This window comes from Dermacentor silvarum, chromosome 7 (assembly GCF_013339745.2).
Source record: "Dermacentor silvarum isolate Dsil-2018 chromosome 7, BIME_Dsil_1.4, whole genome shotgun sequence".
In the NCBI taxonomy this organism is placed as follows: Eukaryota; Metazoa; Arthropoda; class Arachnida; order Ixodida; family Ixodidae; genus Dermacentor; species Dermacentor silvarum.
Genome location: NC_051160.1, coordinates 179,337,522 through 179,357,969, shown reverse-complemented (window position 1 = coordinate 179,357,969; position 20,448 = coordinate 179,337,522). Strand labels below are relative to the sequence as shown.

At 46.6% G+C, this 20,448-nt stretch overlaps 1 protein-coding gene across 1 annotated transcript in view; it reads left to right on the top strand.

The window, feature by feature from the left end:
- LOC119459367 (trafficking protein particle complex subunit 9-like) overlaps positions 1-20,448 on the top strand; it is a gene marked incomplete at its 5' end in the record, with an annotated part of 439,675 nt that overhangs the window by 133,791 nt on the left and 285,436 nt on the right. The window contains 3 exons of the mRNA XM_049671685.1: positions 1,185-1,284; positions 6,716-6,862; positions 10,711-10,933. Of these exons, the coding sequence (XP_049527642.1) occupies positions 1,185-1,284; positions 6,716-6,862; positions 10,711-10,933 (470 nt within the window). The remainder of the gene's footprint in view (positions 1-1,184; positions 1,285-6,715; positions 6,863-10,710; positions 10,934-20,448) is intronic.

Below are 20,448 nucleotides of genomic sequence, written 5' to 3'. Positions count from 1 at the left end.
GATCCAAGCTAGTTGGTACGGCATCATTTTCCTTTAAGGCAGGGCAAGTGCACAAAGACACGGACAGCGAAAGAAGACAAACAGAGCATTTCAAACATACAGAACAGAACAAACAGTTTGAAGTAGCGCTCTGTTTGTCTTTTTTTCGCTGTCCGTGTCTTTGTGCGCTTGACCTGCCTTAAGGAAAATAATGAATGCCTTCTTTGGAAGGTGCAATTGCAAACCTGGAAATGAAATCGACTTGACACTCTGTGCCGACCCCAGCACTGTGCGAGATGTTCGGTTGATAAAGGATCAAAAGGTCAGTGAGGTTCAGGATTGCTCTCAATTTTAAGAGCGCCAACCGAGAAGCAGTGAGGGTAAAAGCAAATAAATTTAGGCTAGTGCTTGCCAGCAAACAAACTTTGATTGGCTGACAAACGAGACGCAAAAAAAAATAGTGTTGGAACAGAATCGTTATGTTATCTCGGCCAAGGACAGCAAAGGTTTAGGTTATACCTTAGACCATATTGTCTAAGGTATAAAATGAACCGACTAGCCCAGCAACAAGTTTTGTTAAAGGTTCAGGGGATGTGATGAGGTGGTATGGGCATGGGTGGGTGGGCAGTGGGTGCAGGCCTTCTGGCTTTAATGATTATGATGATCTGTTGCATAATGATTGGCAATTGTGCTAGTTAAATGTGCCTCATACTGAATAAGAGGGGAACTGAATAAGGAGGAGGCAACACAAACACTGCCACGGGAGTTGGTAAAGTAGGGAGATTATCGTGGCATTTCACATCATCGAATGTAACGACACTTGTATCAGCCACCCTTCAGCCATGCTGCAAAATAAAGAAAGTGTTTTCCTTTTTTTTTGGGAAGACTTGCATAAACATTGATGTGTAACTTGAACTGAGAAAGATGAGTCTGTTTTGTCTGTCAGTTCTTTTCAGTGATGTGAAGTGCTTTTTCTGTCACATGGTGGTGCACTAGTGTACCTATTTCAGACCAATTTCTTTTTCATTTGAAATCAAAATTAGTTTCGAGTACAACGTTTGTGTCATCTCTTCTTCCTATGTTGTGTGAACGGATACCAACTAGCCAAATTTTAGGCTTTACTAAATGCTGCTTTTTGACTTAGCCGGCAAACATCCTGCATCACAGCTTTTGTGCCATGTGTGGGTGCCTTGCCTTTGTTGCAGGCAGCAGTGTGATGGATGGCTGGCCCCGACTTCAGATTCAGCTGCTGCAGGACCTGCTAGTCACCGCTCGCAAGATGGACGACCTGCCACTGGCTGTCAGGTATTATGTGGTGGTGCAACTGCATTCTCTAGAAGACTGCACATTTTTGATAAGCACCCGCGTTCAAATTTCTCTTCATCACTTTAGCCCATTGTCTTTTACTGTGCATGAAAGAAAAAAAAATGCCAATTTCCAACTGCAAGCTTATTCTATGTACTGTCGGCGTCAAATGAAACACGAAGAGCGGAGTGTGGGGCCGAAGCATAACTGATGGTGCCATCCAATCATCACCATTGACAGGTATGACTGCACTGTGGGATGATTACTGTGATAATTTCGTGTCTGTTTTGGTTCTGTTATTTGAAAGCAGGAAAAGAAAAATCATAGGAAACAGAAGCTAAAATATTGCAGTCCATATAGGGTGAGCATTATCGCACAGTGTGGCAAAACTGTATGTGCTACTGGTGTAAAATGAAACATGAACAGCAGTGCACATATTACAGCTCGTGCTGTCTTCTTTTATCACTTTCAAATAAAAGAAAACCACAACAGAAACAAAAATATCCCAGCATAGAGGGAGCATCACCGCGCAGTACCTTCTATGCTGACCCATCTCATTTACTAGCATTCCATGCAAACATTTAGAACACGTAATATATTCTCACCTCATCGATTTTGGAAAGTAACTCATCCTTCCATCCATGCCATCACGGTTTTAGAAAAACCGTGTGATACTCAAAGTTGGTGAAAAGACTATCACATCATCTAGGTAACACAGACATGTCGACCATTTATAGCTGCGAAGTAAGGAGTCCATCATTCTTTCGAAAGTTGCCGGGGCATTACAAACACCGAATGGCATAACCTTGGATTGGTAGAGGCCGTCAGGTGTTATAAAGGTACAGTAAAAGCTCGATGAAACGATCACGGCTAATACGAATTTCCGGATGATACGAATTTTTCTGTGGTCCCGGCCGAGCCCCATTACTTTGCAACGTGCTAGAGAACGGTTGTTACGAATCGATTTTCAGCCTGCGTCGGTTGATACGAATAAACGCCGCCCCACCGACGGCCCCGAAAGAGAACAGCGCGCAGTCACGCGTTTTCTTTCCTTCTCTTTTGGTGCGGAGGCGCGGCGCCGGACAGCGCGGACTCCGCGACTGGGCGCGAATAGTTTGAAGCGGTGCTGCTTTTGGTGCTTTTGTACTTTTCCTCCTTTTCTGCGAGCCGTCAGATGGAGTGGCTGCTGCGCTTCGGGCCGCGTTCTTCGTGTTTGCGCCATATTGCCTAGTCGCAGCGAGCTATGTCTCGCAAGAGGAAAGCACTCTCCTTTAGAGAGAAATTTTTTCGAAAGGTCGATGAGGATCCCAAGATGAAGCGGACGGAGTTGGCTAAGGAGCTAGGCCTCGCAACGTCAACACTGAGCACAATTGTTGCACAGCGAGACTATCATGAAAAACGTGCTTTCGTTCAACGTCAACACGAAGCAAGCGAATTCGAACACGCTTATTTCGAACATACCGCGCACCGACAATGCTCTTAGCAGCGCGCCAAATCACGCGGCGGCGCCTCCGACCGGCATTGCTCCGACACCGCCATAGAGCAAAAGCTCAGGAGAGACCCCTCAATGCCGCGCGCGAAGGAACGGGGGAAAAAAAAAAAGAACCCGTGGCGGAAATTTTCTTCTCTCTCAAATTGCAAGGTCTCCGTTTCTGCATCGCGCCGGAACAAGCGTGTACGTGCCGACTAGAGTGTTCTAGACAACCGTATTCTAGCACACACTAGTGCCGACGTCTCAGCCACGCGGATAAAATGGCAGTGAACCCTTCTCCTCTATTTTCTAGTCACATGTTGACCTTGCACGCTGCGGCAGCAGCGCAGAGGGAAGCAGCGGCGGAGGCACAGTCGGGCCAACGAAACTGCCACGCCTGCAAACACTCGCTTCCCGATAACGGCAGAAAACGAAACTTCAGGGGGCGGCTATAATAAGCTGGCGCCAGCACGGCGGCGGGCGTGCACGGAGATGTGCGCACGGAATCGAAGGTGAGAGAGCTACGAGGGAGTTGAGAGGGAGGGCGAGGGGAGCCACCGAAGCGGCGGAGTTGACGCGGCCAAATCCGCTTCCCTGCCGCCCTCCTCCCTCAGCTTCGACGGTCTCCGCGCGCACCCGTGTGCCGGCGCCGCCTGCTCGCTCCCTGAAGCTTCGTTTTCTGTCGTTATCGGGAAGAGCCGGCGTGAGCAGTTTCGTGGCCCGCGCTTGCTATGCGCTTGCGCGCCGCGATATTTCACGACTCGCACCGTTCGTGCATCGTGCTATGGTGCACGAATACTTCAAAAATACGTCCTTTTAATTCGAACAAATTTTTGGGCCCCTTCGAGTTCAAATTATCGAGATTCGACAGTAGTTTTAATTGTGTTTCGATGATACGAATTTCGGCTAATAGGAATATTTTTCGTGACCCCGTGAGATTCGTATCATCGAGCTTTTATTGTAGTTGTTTTGCGGCCGAAGTCATCTACCGAGATCTGCCAATAGCCTGATCGAAGGTCTATGAATTAAAAGTTCCGTGCAAGCAGTCCAAAGTGTCATCAATACACCGCAAGGGGTAGACATCCTTGCGCGTTATTTTGTTGAGGTGTTTGTAATCGACACGTCGACTGCCGTACTTCTTGCAAAAGGATGCCCATGGACTGCAAGATGGCTCAATAACGCCTTTGCTCAACATCTTATCGACTTCTCATTGTATCACTTGTCTCAGCATGTGAAACACGGTACGGCCGGCAGCGTATCTGATCGGCATCTCTGGTGTAAATACGATGGGTGACCACCGCTGTCTGGGCTAAAGGGCGGCCATCAAGGTAAAAAATGTCGGTGTAAGTTTGCAAGAGACAGCGGAGGTCAGCAGCTTGTGCAGGAAGAAGGTCAGGTGCAATAATCTTGTTAAGTTCGTCTGTGAACTAGAGTAGGTGAATTGGAGGTTCCAGTAGAGGGTGAAGGAATTGCTGTGTCAAAAGCCAATATCTCGCAATCGTTGGCAGGCAAAATGATGCCCAATGACATGCCTCTGAGAACAATTTGATGTGAGCACTTAAAATTAAGGAGAGGGAGCGAAGTCTGATTGCCTGTAATAGTGAGCACGGTATGGGGATCGGCTAAATTCTTTTCGAGCAGTATGTCAGTGGTGATACATAGCACATAGATGCCATCAGGAACTGATGGAAACGACGCTAGAGTGATGTACGTAGTAGTGGCTTGAGGCGACAGGTGGATGTCTTCGGCAGAGCATAACCGTAGCTGTGTGACTGGCGGGCTATAGCAGCCGTAGAGTAGCTCAAGCTGAATGACACTACGACGCATGATCAAAGAGGGCTGAATGGGACGACAAAATGTTTTTAGCCAAGTATAATGTCGTATAATGTCGGAAACGACATGAGAGTGATATACGTAGTGGCTTGAGGCGGATGTCTTCAGTAGAGCATCAAGTTCTGTTTGGTCGGCAAAGTGGTTTTGCAGTTGAGTCATCAATGCAGTGTCTCCTCTGGGAGCTGCATCGCTTAGTTTTCCGGAGGCAGGAGTCGAGGCTACATTGGGGACGACCAGCCTGCGGCGATAGGGACGATGGTGGCGATGTTGGAATGACGATGAGGGACTGTTCAAAGTGGCGTCATCGTTTGGCTGTTGTGGTTAAAATGGAGGCTGGTAAATGCTGGCTCTGTTCGGGTGATAATAACTGGCGAATGGCAATCGTTGAAAGGAAGAGACGGTGTGGTTATTACAATGGCGAGCAATGTGACCGATACGCTGGCTGGCAAAACAGATTGGCCAATTGTCTGTGGTTTGCCACTCAGCCGGATTTCGGTAGCGTGCAGGATACCACTGACCAGTGGCTGGACAAGGAGCATTGGGCAGCTGTGAAGGGGCAACGGCACATACAGAATGAACTCCAAGATTAGCGAGTTCTGCACAGACTGCACAGACTGCACACTGTAGGCAAGTTGTTTGGCTCACTGGGGTGAGAAAAAGGGGCTGCAGGAGCCGTGGCTTCAAGTTATCGCCGCACTATTTGCGTCAGGTCACTTGATGATGACGGTCGCTGCATTGCTAGCCTTTCGTCATGAGAGGATGTCGCAGCCCTGTTTGGCAGACGTGCAAAGGTCATTGCAATGTGGCGGCTGTTGGCCTGTTCACAGCGCTGACATCTTTTATGATGTCCTGTACAGTCTCACAATTTTTGTACATGAGCAGGTTGAACGCATCGTCAGCGATCCCTTTCAGTACATGGCCAACCGTGTCTGACTCAGCCATATCGTGGTCAGCCTTACAGCACAGAGCCAGCACGTCTTGAATGTACGAAACATATGATTCTGTGGATGTTTGAACACAGGTCGGTAGTCCTTTCTTACCGGCACTCTTCCGCCGAGCTGGACGGCCGAACATGTCCCTCAGCTTCTGCTTGCACGTGTCCCAGTCATTGAGCTCTTCCTCGTGGTTATCATACCACACCTTCACCAAGCTTTGTAGGTAGAACACCAAGTTAGCCAGCATAATCGTTGGATCCCATTTGTTGTAGGCACTTACGCGCTCATACGTGGCGATCCAGTCTTCCACGTTGAGGTGGTCAGTGCCGCAGAATGGATCCAGGACAACCGTCGGAGTTGTAGGCGTTCATGTGGGCCGTGCCGTTTCGGGTCCTGTTTCGCCTGTCATGTTGTAAAGTCCAAGGTGATGACCACTGGAGAGCTTCGTTGTTGTCTCTCGTGGTTACCACGCACCTCCACCAATTTGTTACAATGTGGAAGTCAGGAGATAGAGATGTATATACAATATAACGGGTGCGCGAGGTATTTGGGAGCACAATGTTGGCTTCAGGCAGAGAAAAATATCTCCAGCAAAAATAGACATATTTTCACCAAACTTTGGGAAATACTTCTCTTACAGTTCATTTAACAATTGCTCAATGAATCCGTCATCCACAGCAATAACCGATTCAATTCGGCTTCGGAAACGGCTGCATGAACACATCAGGTGGTCCTTAGAGATGTTGGCCATGGAGTCTGTCACCTTTACTCGCTTGGGAGGCGGAGAGTTGCGTACGTGTGCTACTCTCGATGGAGGAAAGACACAACTGGTGGCACAGCAAACAAGGATTTAATATTTACAAGAACGGTAGCAGCACGCGGCACACAACACTAAAACCGTGAATCAGAAATGGAAGAAATCAAAAAACACAATTAGTGTTTCAACAAAAGGTAAAACATAGGAGAGCTATAAGCTGTGAAGTTCATTAAAAGAGAGAATTTCTACATCTGCATGGCACTGCATAGGCAATGCAAGGGTAATGCATGGGCGCCCGCAGGGACCTTGGATGAGGGTCGAATTGAAGGAAGACAACTGTAGATGCATGTATTGTACTATATATGTCATTGACATGATTTATCCACTCTCCTCTATAATGCCTTTGGCCCGAACTGAACAGTAATGCTGCTGCAGCCATGTGTGCCAGCTCCTGGAGTGGCTGCTGGAGTGGCTGTCCCCAGGAGAGCGGTCGGAGGCATGCCAGCAGCTGCAGGCACTGGCTGGACGGCTTCAGGGCCCGGCCTCTGCTCGACCCCCACTGCTGCACCTGCCCCTGGTCCGGTGAGTGGTCAATGGAAATGCATTTTATACATGGACCATAGGCCAACAATGCTACACTTGGGCACTTCCTGTGCTGCAGCTGGCGCACGGCTATTCGACAACCGCGGCATGGTTCAAGCTCCTGGAAACAGTGGCCAACAACCTCGTGTACGCTCTGAAAGCACTTGAGCTTTATCTTTTTATTTACTTGGAGAAAGGCCCTGTAGAAGCCCATGCAGGAATGTGCATAGGTGCAGAAGGAAGGGTCAGCTAAGATAAGCAGAAAAGTACAAAAGGAACAATGGCATAGGTACCGTATTTTTCCACGTATAACTCACTACTGCGTATAACCCCGCTCCCAATTGCGGCAGTTCGTGAACAGTTTTTAGTAATTGTGTTGTGGTTGATAGGCCTTTCCGAAATCTGTGTTGGCGGTGATGAATAAGGTTTTTAGCTTCTAAAAAAATGCCGGAACATGCTTGAATACAATGTTCTTTGGAATGTATACACAAGAACACAATATCGATATTGGTCGAAAAGAAGAGACGACTGTTGGGCACAGTTTCATTTCGTAGTTGTGTTGTGGTTGATAGGCGCTTCCCGAAATCTGTGTTTGTCGGTGATGAATAAGGGTATTAGCTTCTAAAAAATGCTGTAACTTTCTAAGCTGCTCGCTGCCACTATGTTGTGGCCTCATGAAGCAGTGGTGAGCTGTGAGTCTCCTATTTTTTCCCTTTCATTTATGATGCTGTCAGGGACACACCACAGTACTAACCCTTTCAAGCGTCAGTTATTTCTGTTGATTAAGATATCACTTTCACCACATTTCTCGCATCTTCAGAATCATAAAAAGTGCACAGCTGCAGAATAGATTAAGAATTTTCAATTCTTTAGTGAGTTTTGTCAAGTTTACAGAATGTGGACTTCATGCGAAAACTCGCTGCAGGAACATCAGACTTTATTTATTTTAATAACGTCACTACATGTGCCCAGGAGGCATTATTGTATCAAGAGTGCATTTCAAGATAAACAAAAAAAAACAACCAATACAATCAAAGCTATAAAAACAAAAGAATAATTGAACATCAGTGTCAGTCACACGACACGTGTCAAAGTAAAAAGACACAGGAGGAGGATTCATGATGCATCATGACTGCGTTTCATGCAATTGTCGCTTCAGTAAGGTGGCAAACGACTCACTGGATGCGGTAACAGTATTAGGTAAGTATTTCCACTCACATGTTGTGTGTGGGAAAAACGATGACTGGAACACTATGGTGGGGCACCTAATTTTTCTAGAATGACAGCAAGCTGAGCTAGTTGGTAAGGATTCATAACGTAAAGAGGTAAGGCGTGCAGATGCGGACACTGGAGAGTGTTGTCCACTTCGCTTCTCTTGTGTCCGTGTCGGCTTGCCTTACCTTTTTGCATTATGTACTAATTTCTCTAATTCGCTTACTATTATTCCTTCTCTGGGAATAGTATGTGGGAGGCTTCAATTACTTCTGGAGATCAATGTATAGGTTGTCGTGGTCAGAAAGGAAAGCCCGAAAAAGTGGTTTCTAATGTAATATGATACGATCAACTATCGAGAAGGCTTAAAAAGCACCAATACAGCCACTTGAAAATTATGCCTGATCCAACACATTGTGAAACACAATTTCATCACGCACACTCTCAATTCCAATTGGAAGTGTTTCAAGATGTATTCCACACATTTTAAATCTTGTCACTTTCATTAATGCTTTTGCTGTTGATGCATTTATCTTGTGGTGCGCAATTATGTACACAGCACCCTAAAGGGTTAATCGTCACCTTGAGTAAGTTTATCGGTACTTTCGAGCAGACACAACCAGCTCATGCGCTGCGCATAAAAGACTACGAGCCCATAGCATTTCAGCGAGATCACGCCCAGATAAGCATGCTAGCTTTATTATGCTCACGCAGCGGGAAGGCGGGAATTTCACGTCATTCATGGGCCAAAGGCACAATAATTGTGTTTTGAGCTGAAATTGACCATTACAATGCAGAGCTTTTTTTTATGTTTGAAACAGGTTAGGCTCGGACGCTTCAAATATTGCATTAGGACCAATCGTCTTGACTGTGTGCTAAGCATACTTTCTTGGCATAATGCCAGTAGTGCTGTTGTCCGTAGACGGGTCCGCTGCCAATGCTCTCAAAGGGACTGACTGGTGGCATTTTGGAAAGGTTCTGTGTTGTATTGCGCGGCCCATGGGCTTCTATTTTTGTGATTTCGCTTATCTCGAAATTTCTTACCAGTTTTTACAACTTCAAGTTAATGGTGGTTTATACACACACTCAAACATTGTTAGAACAAAGTTGAAGGGGGAAGCCAAAATGACTTCGTTATATCCATTACTGCATTATACTGACTATTACCGTTTACTGACCCGCCGTGGTTGCTCAGTGGCTATGGTGTTGGGCTGCTGAGCACGAGGTCGCGGGATCGAATCTCGGCCACGGCGGCCGCATTTCGATGGAGGCGAAATGCGAAAACACCCGTGTACTTAGATTCAGGTGCACGTTAAAGAACGCCAGGTGGTCCAAATTTCCAGAGTCCCCCACTACGGCATGCCTCATAATCAGTTCGTGGTTTTGGCACGTAAAACCCCATAATTTAATTTAATTTTTACCGTTTACTGCATGAAATGCCCACTGGCGTGCACAACTTTAAATGTGCAAAGAAGGCTAGGGCTCCATGGCTCGCCGAACCACTATGTGGCTGTGTATGCGGTGAAATTTCATTAAAACAACATCAAGAGATTCTCCAGCGTGTGCAGCATGCAACTTTTAGCACCTGATGCAACAGCGTTTACGATAGCCTTTTTCTGGTCCAATGAGATTATCTCCTGCTTCTGCTTCCCACTTGGCTTGCTCATATTGTTGTGAAACACCTATGCGGTTGAAAGGAACAGCTGTGATGCGAATATAAGTGATGCGGTTTATAAAGTACTCATATTCTTGTCATCCACTTTCGAGGAATTTGACACTCTATTGATCTAGACCTCTGTGTCGGCTCAGACGGCCGAAGGAAAGCTTGAGGTGTGTTTTGAAACCACTGAGATTGCGAGAAAATACCGGATGCACCAGCAACATGACAATGTACTACACAAAGTTCGATCTTCATCTCTTCATTTGAGCAGTGAAATGCAGTTTTTACCGTAGCAAACATGAGGAAATAAGGAGATGTTTATGTACATGGAGACGCAGTTTTTGACATCAAACCATGGTATTTAAATGTTAAAATTGTTTTTCAAGTTTATAACATAACAGTAGACAATAAAAACCACCTTGAAGAGTGATTATACGTATCACATAGCTGTGTTCGAGTCTCAGGAGCTTATAACGAGGTTCAAGTGTATATAGTGGCTAGATGTCGTACACATACACAAATAGCATGGAAAGTGGATGGGAAAACAGCGCCATGGTAGCGCAGTTAGTAAGACCATCGCACTCATAATGGGAAAACGTGGTTTTGAATTCCACCTGTGGCAATATATATGTACCTGTGGGCAGTGGTCATAAATTGGCTGACGATGAAGATAATGGAGTGCTTCCGTAGCTTTTCCTATTGTTTGAAATGGCAAGATGTTTACTCCTTCCAGTCAGATTTGAAAAGCCTTCAAAGTGTAGTGAAGGTGACACCAAAGTGATACCCGAGTAGTGCACGCTTGTCATCAACAGTTCCGTGGCTGCAGCATGGTCCTCTGTAAATAAGCGCCTTTCCAAGGAGTATTGTTTCTACGTTTGTAATGTTCCTTGTTTGAAACAGAATTGTGAGTAGCTTGATTTCTTTGAAGAGCTGCATGCACATTTCCTTGCTAGTCAAGAGCGCATGGACATTGCAGGCGGTTCCAGCCTCAGGCCCCGGCCCCACACCTGCGACCGCTGCGGCTGGGCTCCTCGCAGGTGGCCTCCAGTGGTGGGGGCAGCAGCCCTTTCATCTTCTCACCCCTGCAGCCACATCGGCGGCCGGGACGTGCACCGCTGCTCTGGGTCCAGGGTGAGGTGGCCGCCGTCACCTTGCAGCTCTGCAACCCGCTGCCCACCGAGCTGGCCGTCCAGCACATGGTGGGCGCACTTTCCTCTGCACTAGAGGGAACGCTGGGAATGATGGCCTTAACATTGTCCTTCAGATGGCCTTGTGCACGTTTAGAAATGTAGGATTGCTTCAAAATGTAGGTCGTTTAAAGCAGATGAAGCACAGTCAACAAAGTCACAAGAATGTTTCAAACCAGACAAATCCATGTACCATCATTCCCATGGTAATGCAGCAGCAGAGTTCTCTCTGGAAATTTCAGTAGAAAGCTCTGTCAGTTCAGTAACACGTTGGTGCATTCAGCTGGTCTTTCTGTGCTGAATCTTGTGTCAGGCAGCAACACAAACATGTGTTGTGGAGCTGCCTGATTGGTCCTCAGTAATCGGCACTTTTGTTGTGTGCACCCACATAGATGGCACAAAATCTGTCATCTCGCCGTAAGGATTGTTTCTTTACTGTAGCAGTCTGAAATGCCCAGGATGCTTCATTGGATGTCGATCAGTGCAAAATCACTGTTCTGTGGACCCCTAGCTTGGAAAGGAACCTAATCAGATTGCAGGCCTAATTGACTTCGAGAGGCTCACATTTAACACGTGCAGTCGAGGCACTGGAATGCACATGCTGAACACGAAGGAAGATGACCTCACATCTTGGCAAGCACCTCACATCACAGTGCTTTATTAAAGTTTCGCAAATCTTCCATTTTTCCGATGTAAACAGACTGCATGTCCATGTCACGGTTCACCAGTGCTGTAATTGCTCGTGGGTAGACGGGTGCATGGACTCCAAATTTAAGTACCTCCCGGATAGGGCCTCCTTTCTGCAGATGGGGAACTTTAGACTGGCATCAGAGCGCATAATCATAGTGTCTAAGAAAGGAATCCTTTCACTGGCTTCTACTATGGTGAATTTTATAAAAAGCTCCATACTGTTTATAAGCCCAAGAAATCTTTAAAATGTCGCCCTTGTTCAGGAAAACTTTTTTGGTTGGGACTGGAAGGAACCGAGTGCTCTGGATTCAGTTGTCTCCATTGTCCGATTTGCTGCAGATAGAGATTCAATTCATTTATTTTTTAAAGTGTCCATGAGCAGCTATAAGCGCCTTCTATGAGGGATAGAAGCTCCCATTGCAGTTCTATTTATCCGTTTGTAGAAATCATTGTTGTATGTGAAATAGGTGTTCAAGGGCCCCTCACCAGGTTTGGGCATTGCAAACAAACACACGCAGTCCGGTGATGATTGTGTCTGAAAAGTATGAAACAGCTGCGGGTCATGCAAACAGTTTCAAACACCAGGCCCTTGCTCTTAGGGGCTTCGAGCAACAGTGTCATGCTATGCAAGACACATTGCGTCACCAACCATGGCATGTGACTTCAGTTAATCTTATAATACGTAACACAAAACACCGTCACTAAAACTGCACCGCGTGCAAGAAAGGAAGAAAAAGAAAAAAGCAAGCAGGGCTCATCACATGAACATAATGTGATTTGACTTCGTTATGGGAGAAAGCAGGAAAGGAGCTTGCAGATGGCAGCTGGTAACGCTGATGCTAGTCGAGGCAAGGGACTTGTGACTCTCGCCTCATCGTGGCAGGGTAGCAGGAAAGTTCAATTTTTTTTCTCTCCTCAAATAAATGAACCGATCTGGAAAATTCTTTCAGCAAAATGCTTCTCAGATGGCGTTCTACAACTTCCAGTGTATAACTGAAATTTGCAATGGGGCCTGGTGAGTGGCCTTACAGGCATAAGTGTAGGAGACCACAGAGCTCTGTCGCATCAAATGATATCTATTCTTCTAACATCGAGTTGTTGCTCAACAGGCGCTGTCACGATACCACTGCAAGATTGACTGACACACTTGTTAATAAAGAACATACGTTGAAAAACATGAGTTGATAATTGTCTCCGAGGCACACATCCTTTACTTTTCTAATGAAATCTCGTGTGTTTTAGATGTGCGTTGCTCAGTCTTTCCCACAAGCTGGGGCACGAAGTTGTGCAAATATGTTGACAGACTCGGAAGAGGTGATCTCATATGGATCTCCGCCACACCACAGATGGCAGGCACTCAACCGTTGGTGCAGAGCAACTGGTAGTATAGTAGATTGCAGTTGGATTTTTCCGTTAATCAATCCCGACCGAAAGTCCCAGCCAGTGCTCATGCATTTCTATGGGTCCAAACAATCACTATTTCGATCAGTAAAATTGGCCTTCGCTGGATAATTTGAACTTCAGCACGATGTCAGGACGCATGCGCCTGACTTCTAGTGGCAGTGTCGGCAGAGCTTAGTGAATGTGGAGCTTAGCTCAGTGAATGTGCGGAACACGTCATCACTCGTCGAAAGCGCCTATTTATGGCCAGACCTAGCAATATTTTCAAGCAATAATCATAGCTCGCAGTGACCAATTACTGTATTTACCTGATTCTACGAGCACTTTTTTTTTCTTCAGAAAGATAGATTGAAAATTGTCTGAAAATTGTCTGCGCGGTAAAATCGGATACGAAAACAAAACCGATTCTGTGCCCTTCGTATGCTTTACCGTGTAACACTAACGTACTGCAGCGACGCTGATTTTAAAGATTGTGTGGCCGAGCTAACTTTAGGAAACTGGCCGCCATTGAGCAACACTTTCTTTTGTTTGATAAAACATTTGGTGCGCATTTGATTTCTACTTTGTTTAAGAGCTTTAATGTAATTTCTATGTTAGTTTTCTCCTTTGGACATCATAGAAAGTAGGCACGTGGTTGATGTGGGAGCGTGTTAGATGTTTGCAAATAGTGCCAAAGGAATCGGTGGTGTGTTTAGAAATTTTTTTATGAATCTCGAACAGTCATTATTTATTTAGCATTACTTGGCATTTTTTATGATAGCAATCAGTAATTAAAATGAACCAACTAGCCCCTCAAGACATTCTAGTTATGAATCTTGTTTAATTTGACCCACCAGATAATTTGATCAATTTTGTTGGTTCCGTCAAGGTCAAATTAACGGAAGTTGACTGTACAAACTTTTCTTTGATGGAGGCCGGTACTTAAAGACCTTGGAAAGTGTTTTCTGCAGCTCCGTTTGCACCTTACCTGTCAGTTTAAAAGGGAAGGCAGTTCTTTGGAGCTGGAAGTTGACCCAAATATATTTTCACGGGAAACGGTATAACTGAAAATATATTTACAAAATATATACAGCGAGCTGTAGCACTGCCAAGATGGCGGAAAGACAATCTCTGCAATCGTCGTCTTCTTCACCCAAATGATCGACGTCATCTTTGTCCCATTGCGCGCAGTCTCGTAACATTAACCTCCGGCCGGAAAAGCGCCGACCCGGCGCCTAAGACAGGGTGGGCGCGAGGTATGGCTTGAGGCGGGCCACGTGAATGACGTCTGAGGAAGGAGAAGACGTGGTAGGATTGAGCGGGGCTATTTCATAAGTGACATCTGTCAATTGTCGCAGGACGCGATAGGGGCCAGAGTATCTCCAAAGTAGTTTTTCAGAAAGGCCAACGCGCCGAGACGGGGACCAGACAAGGACAAGATCACCCGCACTGAAGCGGGCGTCCCAGTGGTGGGCGTCGTACAACAACTTCTGCGGTGACTGCGACGCAGAGAGGCAAAGACGGGCAATGTGACATGCCTTTTCTGCTGTAGCAATGGCATTGCGCGAGTATTCAGTAGGCGGTGCGTCAGGGGTCGAAATAAGTGTGTCGAAATGGAGCGTTGGTTCTCGTCCATATAGAAGATAGAAGGGAGAGTAGCCGGCGGTGTCATGGCGTGAGGAGTTGTAGGCAAAGGTGACAAAAGGTAGCGCAGTGTCCCAGTCATGGTGATCAGACGAAACATACATGGAGAGCATATCAGTGATAGTGCGATTCAGACATTCAGTAAGACCGTTCGTTTGGGGGTGGTACGCAGTCGTAAGTTTGTGTTTGCTGGCACAAGAACTAAGTAAGTCTTCAATGACTTTATATAAGAAGTAGCGACCCCGGGCGGTGAGAAGCTGACGAGGAGGGCCGTGATGTAAAATTACGTCGTGCATCAAGAAGTCGGCGACGTCTGTAGCGCAACTGGTCGGGAGAGGTCTTGTGATAGCGTAACGGGTCGCATAATCCGTAGCAACGGCAATCCATTTATTGCCAGCGATGGAGAGAGGGAAGGGGCCGAGAAGGTCGAGGCCAACACAAAAATATGGCTCGGCTGGTATGTCAATAGGCTGGAGGAGCCGAGCTGGAGGAAGAGATGGCCTTTTCCGGCATTGGCACGACGTGCAGGCAGCGACATAACATTGAACAGAACGGTAGAGACCGGGCCAGAAAAAGCGCCGCCGTACACGGTCATACGTCCTGGAAACACCAAGGTGGCCGGCTGTTGGGACATCAAGCAGTTGCTCGAGTACGGTTGCCCGAAGGTGTGCGGGAACGACGAGTAGTAGTTCCGGTCCGTCAGGGTGCATGTTACGGCGATATAATGTGCCATTTACAATGACAAACAGGCGACGTGCTCATAATTCCTAACCCAGTCATCAACGTCGACGTTGTCGGTGCTGCAAAAGGATCCTGGGTCACGGGGTTGGATCAAGATCACTAGCTGGGGTGCCGCTGTTGCGGTTGATGCAATATCCCCACCTGTTGACATTGTGGAACTTGCCAGGACACGTCCGCTGCGGAGTTCCGTCTTGAGTAGTACCCCAGCACTTCCACCAAAATGTCACGGGAAACGGTATAACTGAAAATATATTTACAAATTATATACAGCGAGCTATAGCACTGCAAAGATGGCGGACAAACAATCTTTTCAATCGTCGTCTTCTTCACCCAAATGATTGACGTCATCTTTGTGCCATTGCGCGCAGTCTCGTAACAATATTTTTGCTATTCCTTTGCTCCAAGTTAGTGTAGAGTATTTATTATTGCTCATTTGAAGCCCTGTATCATCCTTGGAACCAATGCAACCAGTAGATAAGCTCTCCCAAGTAACAATGGACCTAATAGAAAACAACAAAGCATGAAAGTGCCTAACTCAAGAGATCAGTCAGACTTCTCTGAAATGTCAAAGCTGACAGTTGAGCTTTGACAGTTCAGAGAAGTCTAACTGGGGAGCTATTTTATAGCAATGACTTTCAAAGTCACAATGCCTTTTTGCACGATGTCACCGCTTTTACAAATGGTGTATACGTATGCACAACGTTTTTTGAATAGTCCAATCAACAGCTCCCTCCGTTGGGCGGATGTTTCTTTCGTGGTCTCTTCGCTTTTTCCGGGGCTGTATAGCAAATTTGTTTTGTGAAAAGACATTTAATAAAAGCGCACGTCCATTCTTCGTAAAGCAAATTTGTTTTATAACCTTACAACGTGAAAGCGGCTGTTGCATAAAGAAAATCAAACGCAAGTGCTCCTATTTTTGAAGCCGTAGCCACATATTTGTCGAATATACATCCAATCCATGCCGTTGAGCTCACGCAAAATGGCGGCTTCTGTTGGTGTCGAGCAGCGGGCTGTCGCATCACCGAGTGTTTACGCTAGTCTGTAATGTTCCACAAGGGATTTCGGCCCACGACTGTGTACTTTCGTCTGAGAAGAAATTCAGACGCGGCTTCCGGCAAATGTGAGATAGAAGAAAGAGGTGAGTAAATATTCTCGTGTAGTGCTTGCATTGTTGTGTGGTTTTCGCTGCATGTATTGAATGACGTGTGATCCTTCCTTTTTTTAGGAAGAGCCAACAAGAATTATTCATAGCAGTGTAGAACATAGTGTATCGAGAACTGTCGAGACACCGCCACGACAGAACAATAGCTTCGTCAAAGTGATTGCAGCGACGGCAACCCTTCTTCGGTCAGGCGCCCCTGCACTGACGGTTCCGCTCTGAGAAAGAAGCTGCTAGAACGGTAAATGTGAGTAGCGACGTTAAGTTCTTTTACATTAATGGTATAAAAAGGTAAAACAGAGTAATCAAATCAAAGTGAGTGTTTTATGCAGGCGATAAGTTTAGACAAAATGTTTGCCTTACTGTGTTGCGGTAGGGCTGAAATTCTCATTTTTAGAAAGGCTTCAAAATGTCGGCGAAAGACCCATGTCTGTTAGGCTGTGTAGGAACAGGCCACTATTCTGTTTCACTTTATCGAGCAGCATCCATACCTGCTTCTACTAAGTTCTCGCCACGTATGAGTGCTGCTCGAAAAAACGAGCTGGGGGAGGACGTAGTGGCCCTTCTAAATGAACAGCGGTAAAGACAAGCCGCTGGCGCAGTCACTGGGCCAGCATGTGCTGACCTCTGTATTAATTGTATCGATCAGTAAACAAGCGTAGTGCTGTGATGTACAGTTGCAATCTTTTTGTGGGTGAACACGGGAGCGCGTGGATTTCTATATCACCAGCGCTGTCAGACGGCAGCCGCGCGCATGCTCGGGGAGGGTAGGCTCCTTTCGTGCGCATTACGTCATCGTAGCGCGCGTGTGTCGTCTGCTAGCAGTTTTTTCCCCCTCAATAGAAACCAAATTATGACAGAAACCACAATTTTGATGCTTCTAATTCAGAATGTTGTGCTTCTTATGCTTGGCGTTATTGTACTTAAACTTTTCACTTTGTTTAGTTTTCATTCTGCTGTGTTCTTATCGTACAACGAACAGGCAAGGGAACACGAACATCTGAACTTTTATTGGATGCAAGCTCAACAAAAGATTGATCCGTTTAGAAGTAGTATTAGTAAGCAGGAATAATTTTCTCTTTGATGATGGTAGTATTTTGTCATACAACCCTTTGCAGAAACGACTGCTGCCATCCTAGAGGGCAGTGACGCGTACAGCGCTGGCAGAAAGTTATAGTGCGCTCGAAGGTCCTCTCATTCTTGTCGAACGGTTGCCCACAGCTCATCCCCAGTCGTCGGGCGGACAGGTTTTCACACCATGGCTGCTTTGATGTCCCCCATATATTTTCGCAGATGTTCATGTCAGCGCCTTTGGCCGGCCAGGAAAGCATGCTGATTCTGCGATTTTCTATATGTTCCTTGACAACTTTTGCCGTGTGAACCGGCGCCAGGTCATGTTGAAACATAAAGTCAGGATCGGGAAAGACGCTGTGGGCGTAAGGCAGCAACACATTGTCCAAAATTTCTGTGCAGTATCGCTGCGATGTAAGGGCACCTTCTATGCGATGCAGAGGCCCGAGACCATGCCTTCACGCTGCGCTCCACACGTTCACGCAGTTTCGGCCACTCGCGGCGACTCCCTGCACATTGGCTGGTTTGTAACTGCATGGAAATCGTATTTTTGACCATCCTTCGCAAAATCAAACGTGCATTAAGAAAAGTTTCTTACCGTGTGCCTCTGGTTCGCCAAACTCGCATCCGTTGGTCTTGGTGAGTTGTAAAAGTCGACTCATCCGAGAAGATCACTCGGCCTCAGTCATCTGCCATCTATGAGGCGTGTGCTTCGGCAAACTGGAGACGTGACTTCTTGTTCGAAGCAGTGACGACTGGCTTTCGTGCAACTACAGAATTTCGCAGTCCAGCACTTCGGATGCGTCGCCGGACCGTAGCAAGGGAAGCGTCCACATCTAGCTGCTCCCGCACTTGCCTCGCGGACTGGAACGGGTTCTCGACGACAGCAGCTACCATAAGCGCGTCTTCATCCTCCGTCATTGCCTTTGGTCGACACCTGTGTGGGGCATCACAGAGTCGTCCTTCCTTGCTGAATGCCTGAATAATCCTGTTGATGGACTTTAGCGGCCTGTGCACGAGAGCACCGATGGAGCGCTGTGAATATCCCTTGAGCGAATATTGCACGATTTTCCACCTCTCTTCTTCGGGAATGCGGGCCATGCTGAAATTCAGTTGCTGCTCTGACAGATGCGGTAATGTGCGAGAATATACATATGCTGCTCAAAGACGGAAGCCCCTTTTTAATTACGCCCACAAGTGTCATGAGCATGCGTGGCCTTACTACAGATCAACAATGATCTTGAGAACGCCCACAAAACATTACATATATTTTCAAGTTTATTGATGCATCGTGGAGAGCGTAATGAGAAGTTCAACATCGTCACCAATCCCGAACCGTACGGCTACCTTATTGTGGTACACGCACAGCGGAAGAATTTGCGCACGCCGGACGCACTGTGCATGACCAATGCTTCTCGTTGCCGCCGCTGAACAGCGCTGTGAGCTCAGAAGGCCATCCGTTCCCGTGTTCACCCTCAAAAAGATTGCGACTGTACATTTACAAATTTACATGTAGTACTGTGATGATCATTTCTTGTACACATTTTCAGGATATAACTAGCAATGTCTAGGCACTCATGTGGCTAAAAGAAAAAAAGTCTAGTTCAAGTAGCCATGTAATGCATTTTTATGGGCCACAAATATATTTTCGGTGTCTCAATATAGAGTGACAATAGCAGTATTGCAGTAACTCCAAAGCCTGCGAATGCAGACCAATACAACAACATACCAAGGCCTTGTTGCTGACCTTCTGTAAGTAAATTTTAATTTATTTTCTTGCAAACAGCACCATAAGGCACAGATGGCTGGCCTGTGGCAGCTGGCAGAGGAAGTGCGCAGCCTGTGGCACACACAGGAGCAGTGCCTCGAGGAGGAGCGGCGGTCTCAGGGGACGAATCAACACCTCCTGCAGCTGTTGCTGGCTGCACTTGCTCATGGTGCAAGCCAAGCCCCTCAGCCATTTCAGGCCCCTTCATTAAATGTAAAGAAGCATAGGCAAGGAATTTTTCATCACATTTTTTTTAATCGCTTAGAAAAATTCGCTGATGTAGTAATGATGATATGAAGTCAGACTATTGCTGGTTTGCAACAAACAATTGCTTATGCCATCCTTTAATGCAACCACAAATAGCATAGCAGGTGCAGCATGATTTCATGCTTGAATTGATACTGCAGCAATAGGCTTGTCCACGCCATCAGGCTCACCTGCACAAGTGCGAGTAAGCCTGGTGGTGCGAGCATTCTGACTGTGGCATTTAAATTTCCAGGCACCTGATTGCTGTCATGTCAATGTGCGCATGAGGCCACACCACAATTTCATCCTGTCTCACCAAATAGTGGCGATCACTTCTTGAGAGGCAGGAGAATTCGGACCTTAATACAGTGTGGACCGCTTATAACGTAAGTCGCCGGAGTCGCAAATATCCGCACTATAAGCGGTACCACACTATAACCAAAGCAACAATTTTCAAGGCCTGCACATATGCAAAACATGTGCACCGAGCCGCCACGTGTATGCGACAGTCGAGGAATGCGGCTAGAACGTTTGCATTCAATTTACAGTCGAATCTCGTTAATTCGAACCAAATCACGCGACGGCGCCTCCGACCTGCATTGCTCCGGCACCGCCATAGAGTAAAAGCTTAGGAAACCCCCCCTCAATGTCGCGCGCGAACAAAACAAAAAAAAGAGAAAAAAAGAATGCGGCGGGAATTTCACCCTCTCTCAAATAGCATGGTCGCCGATGCTGCGTTGCGCCGGAACATGCGTGTACGTGCCGACGTCTCAGCCATGCTACCGTAGCCACGCGTAGAAAATGGCAGTGAACCCTTCTTTCTCCTTT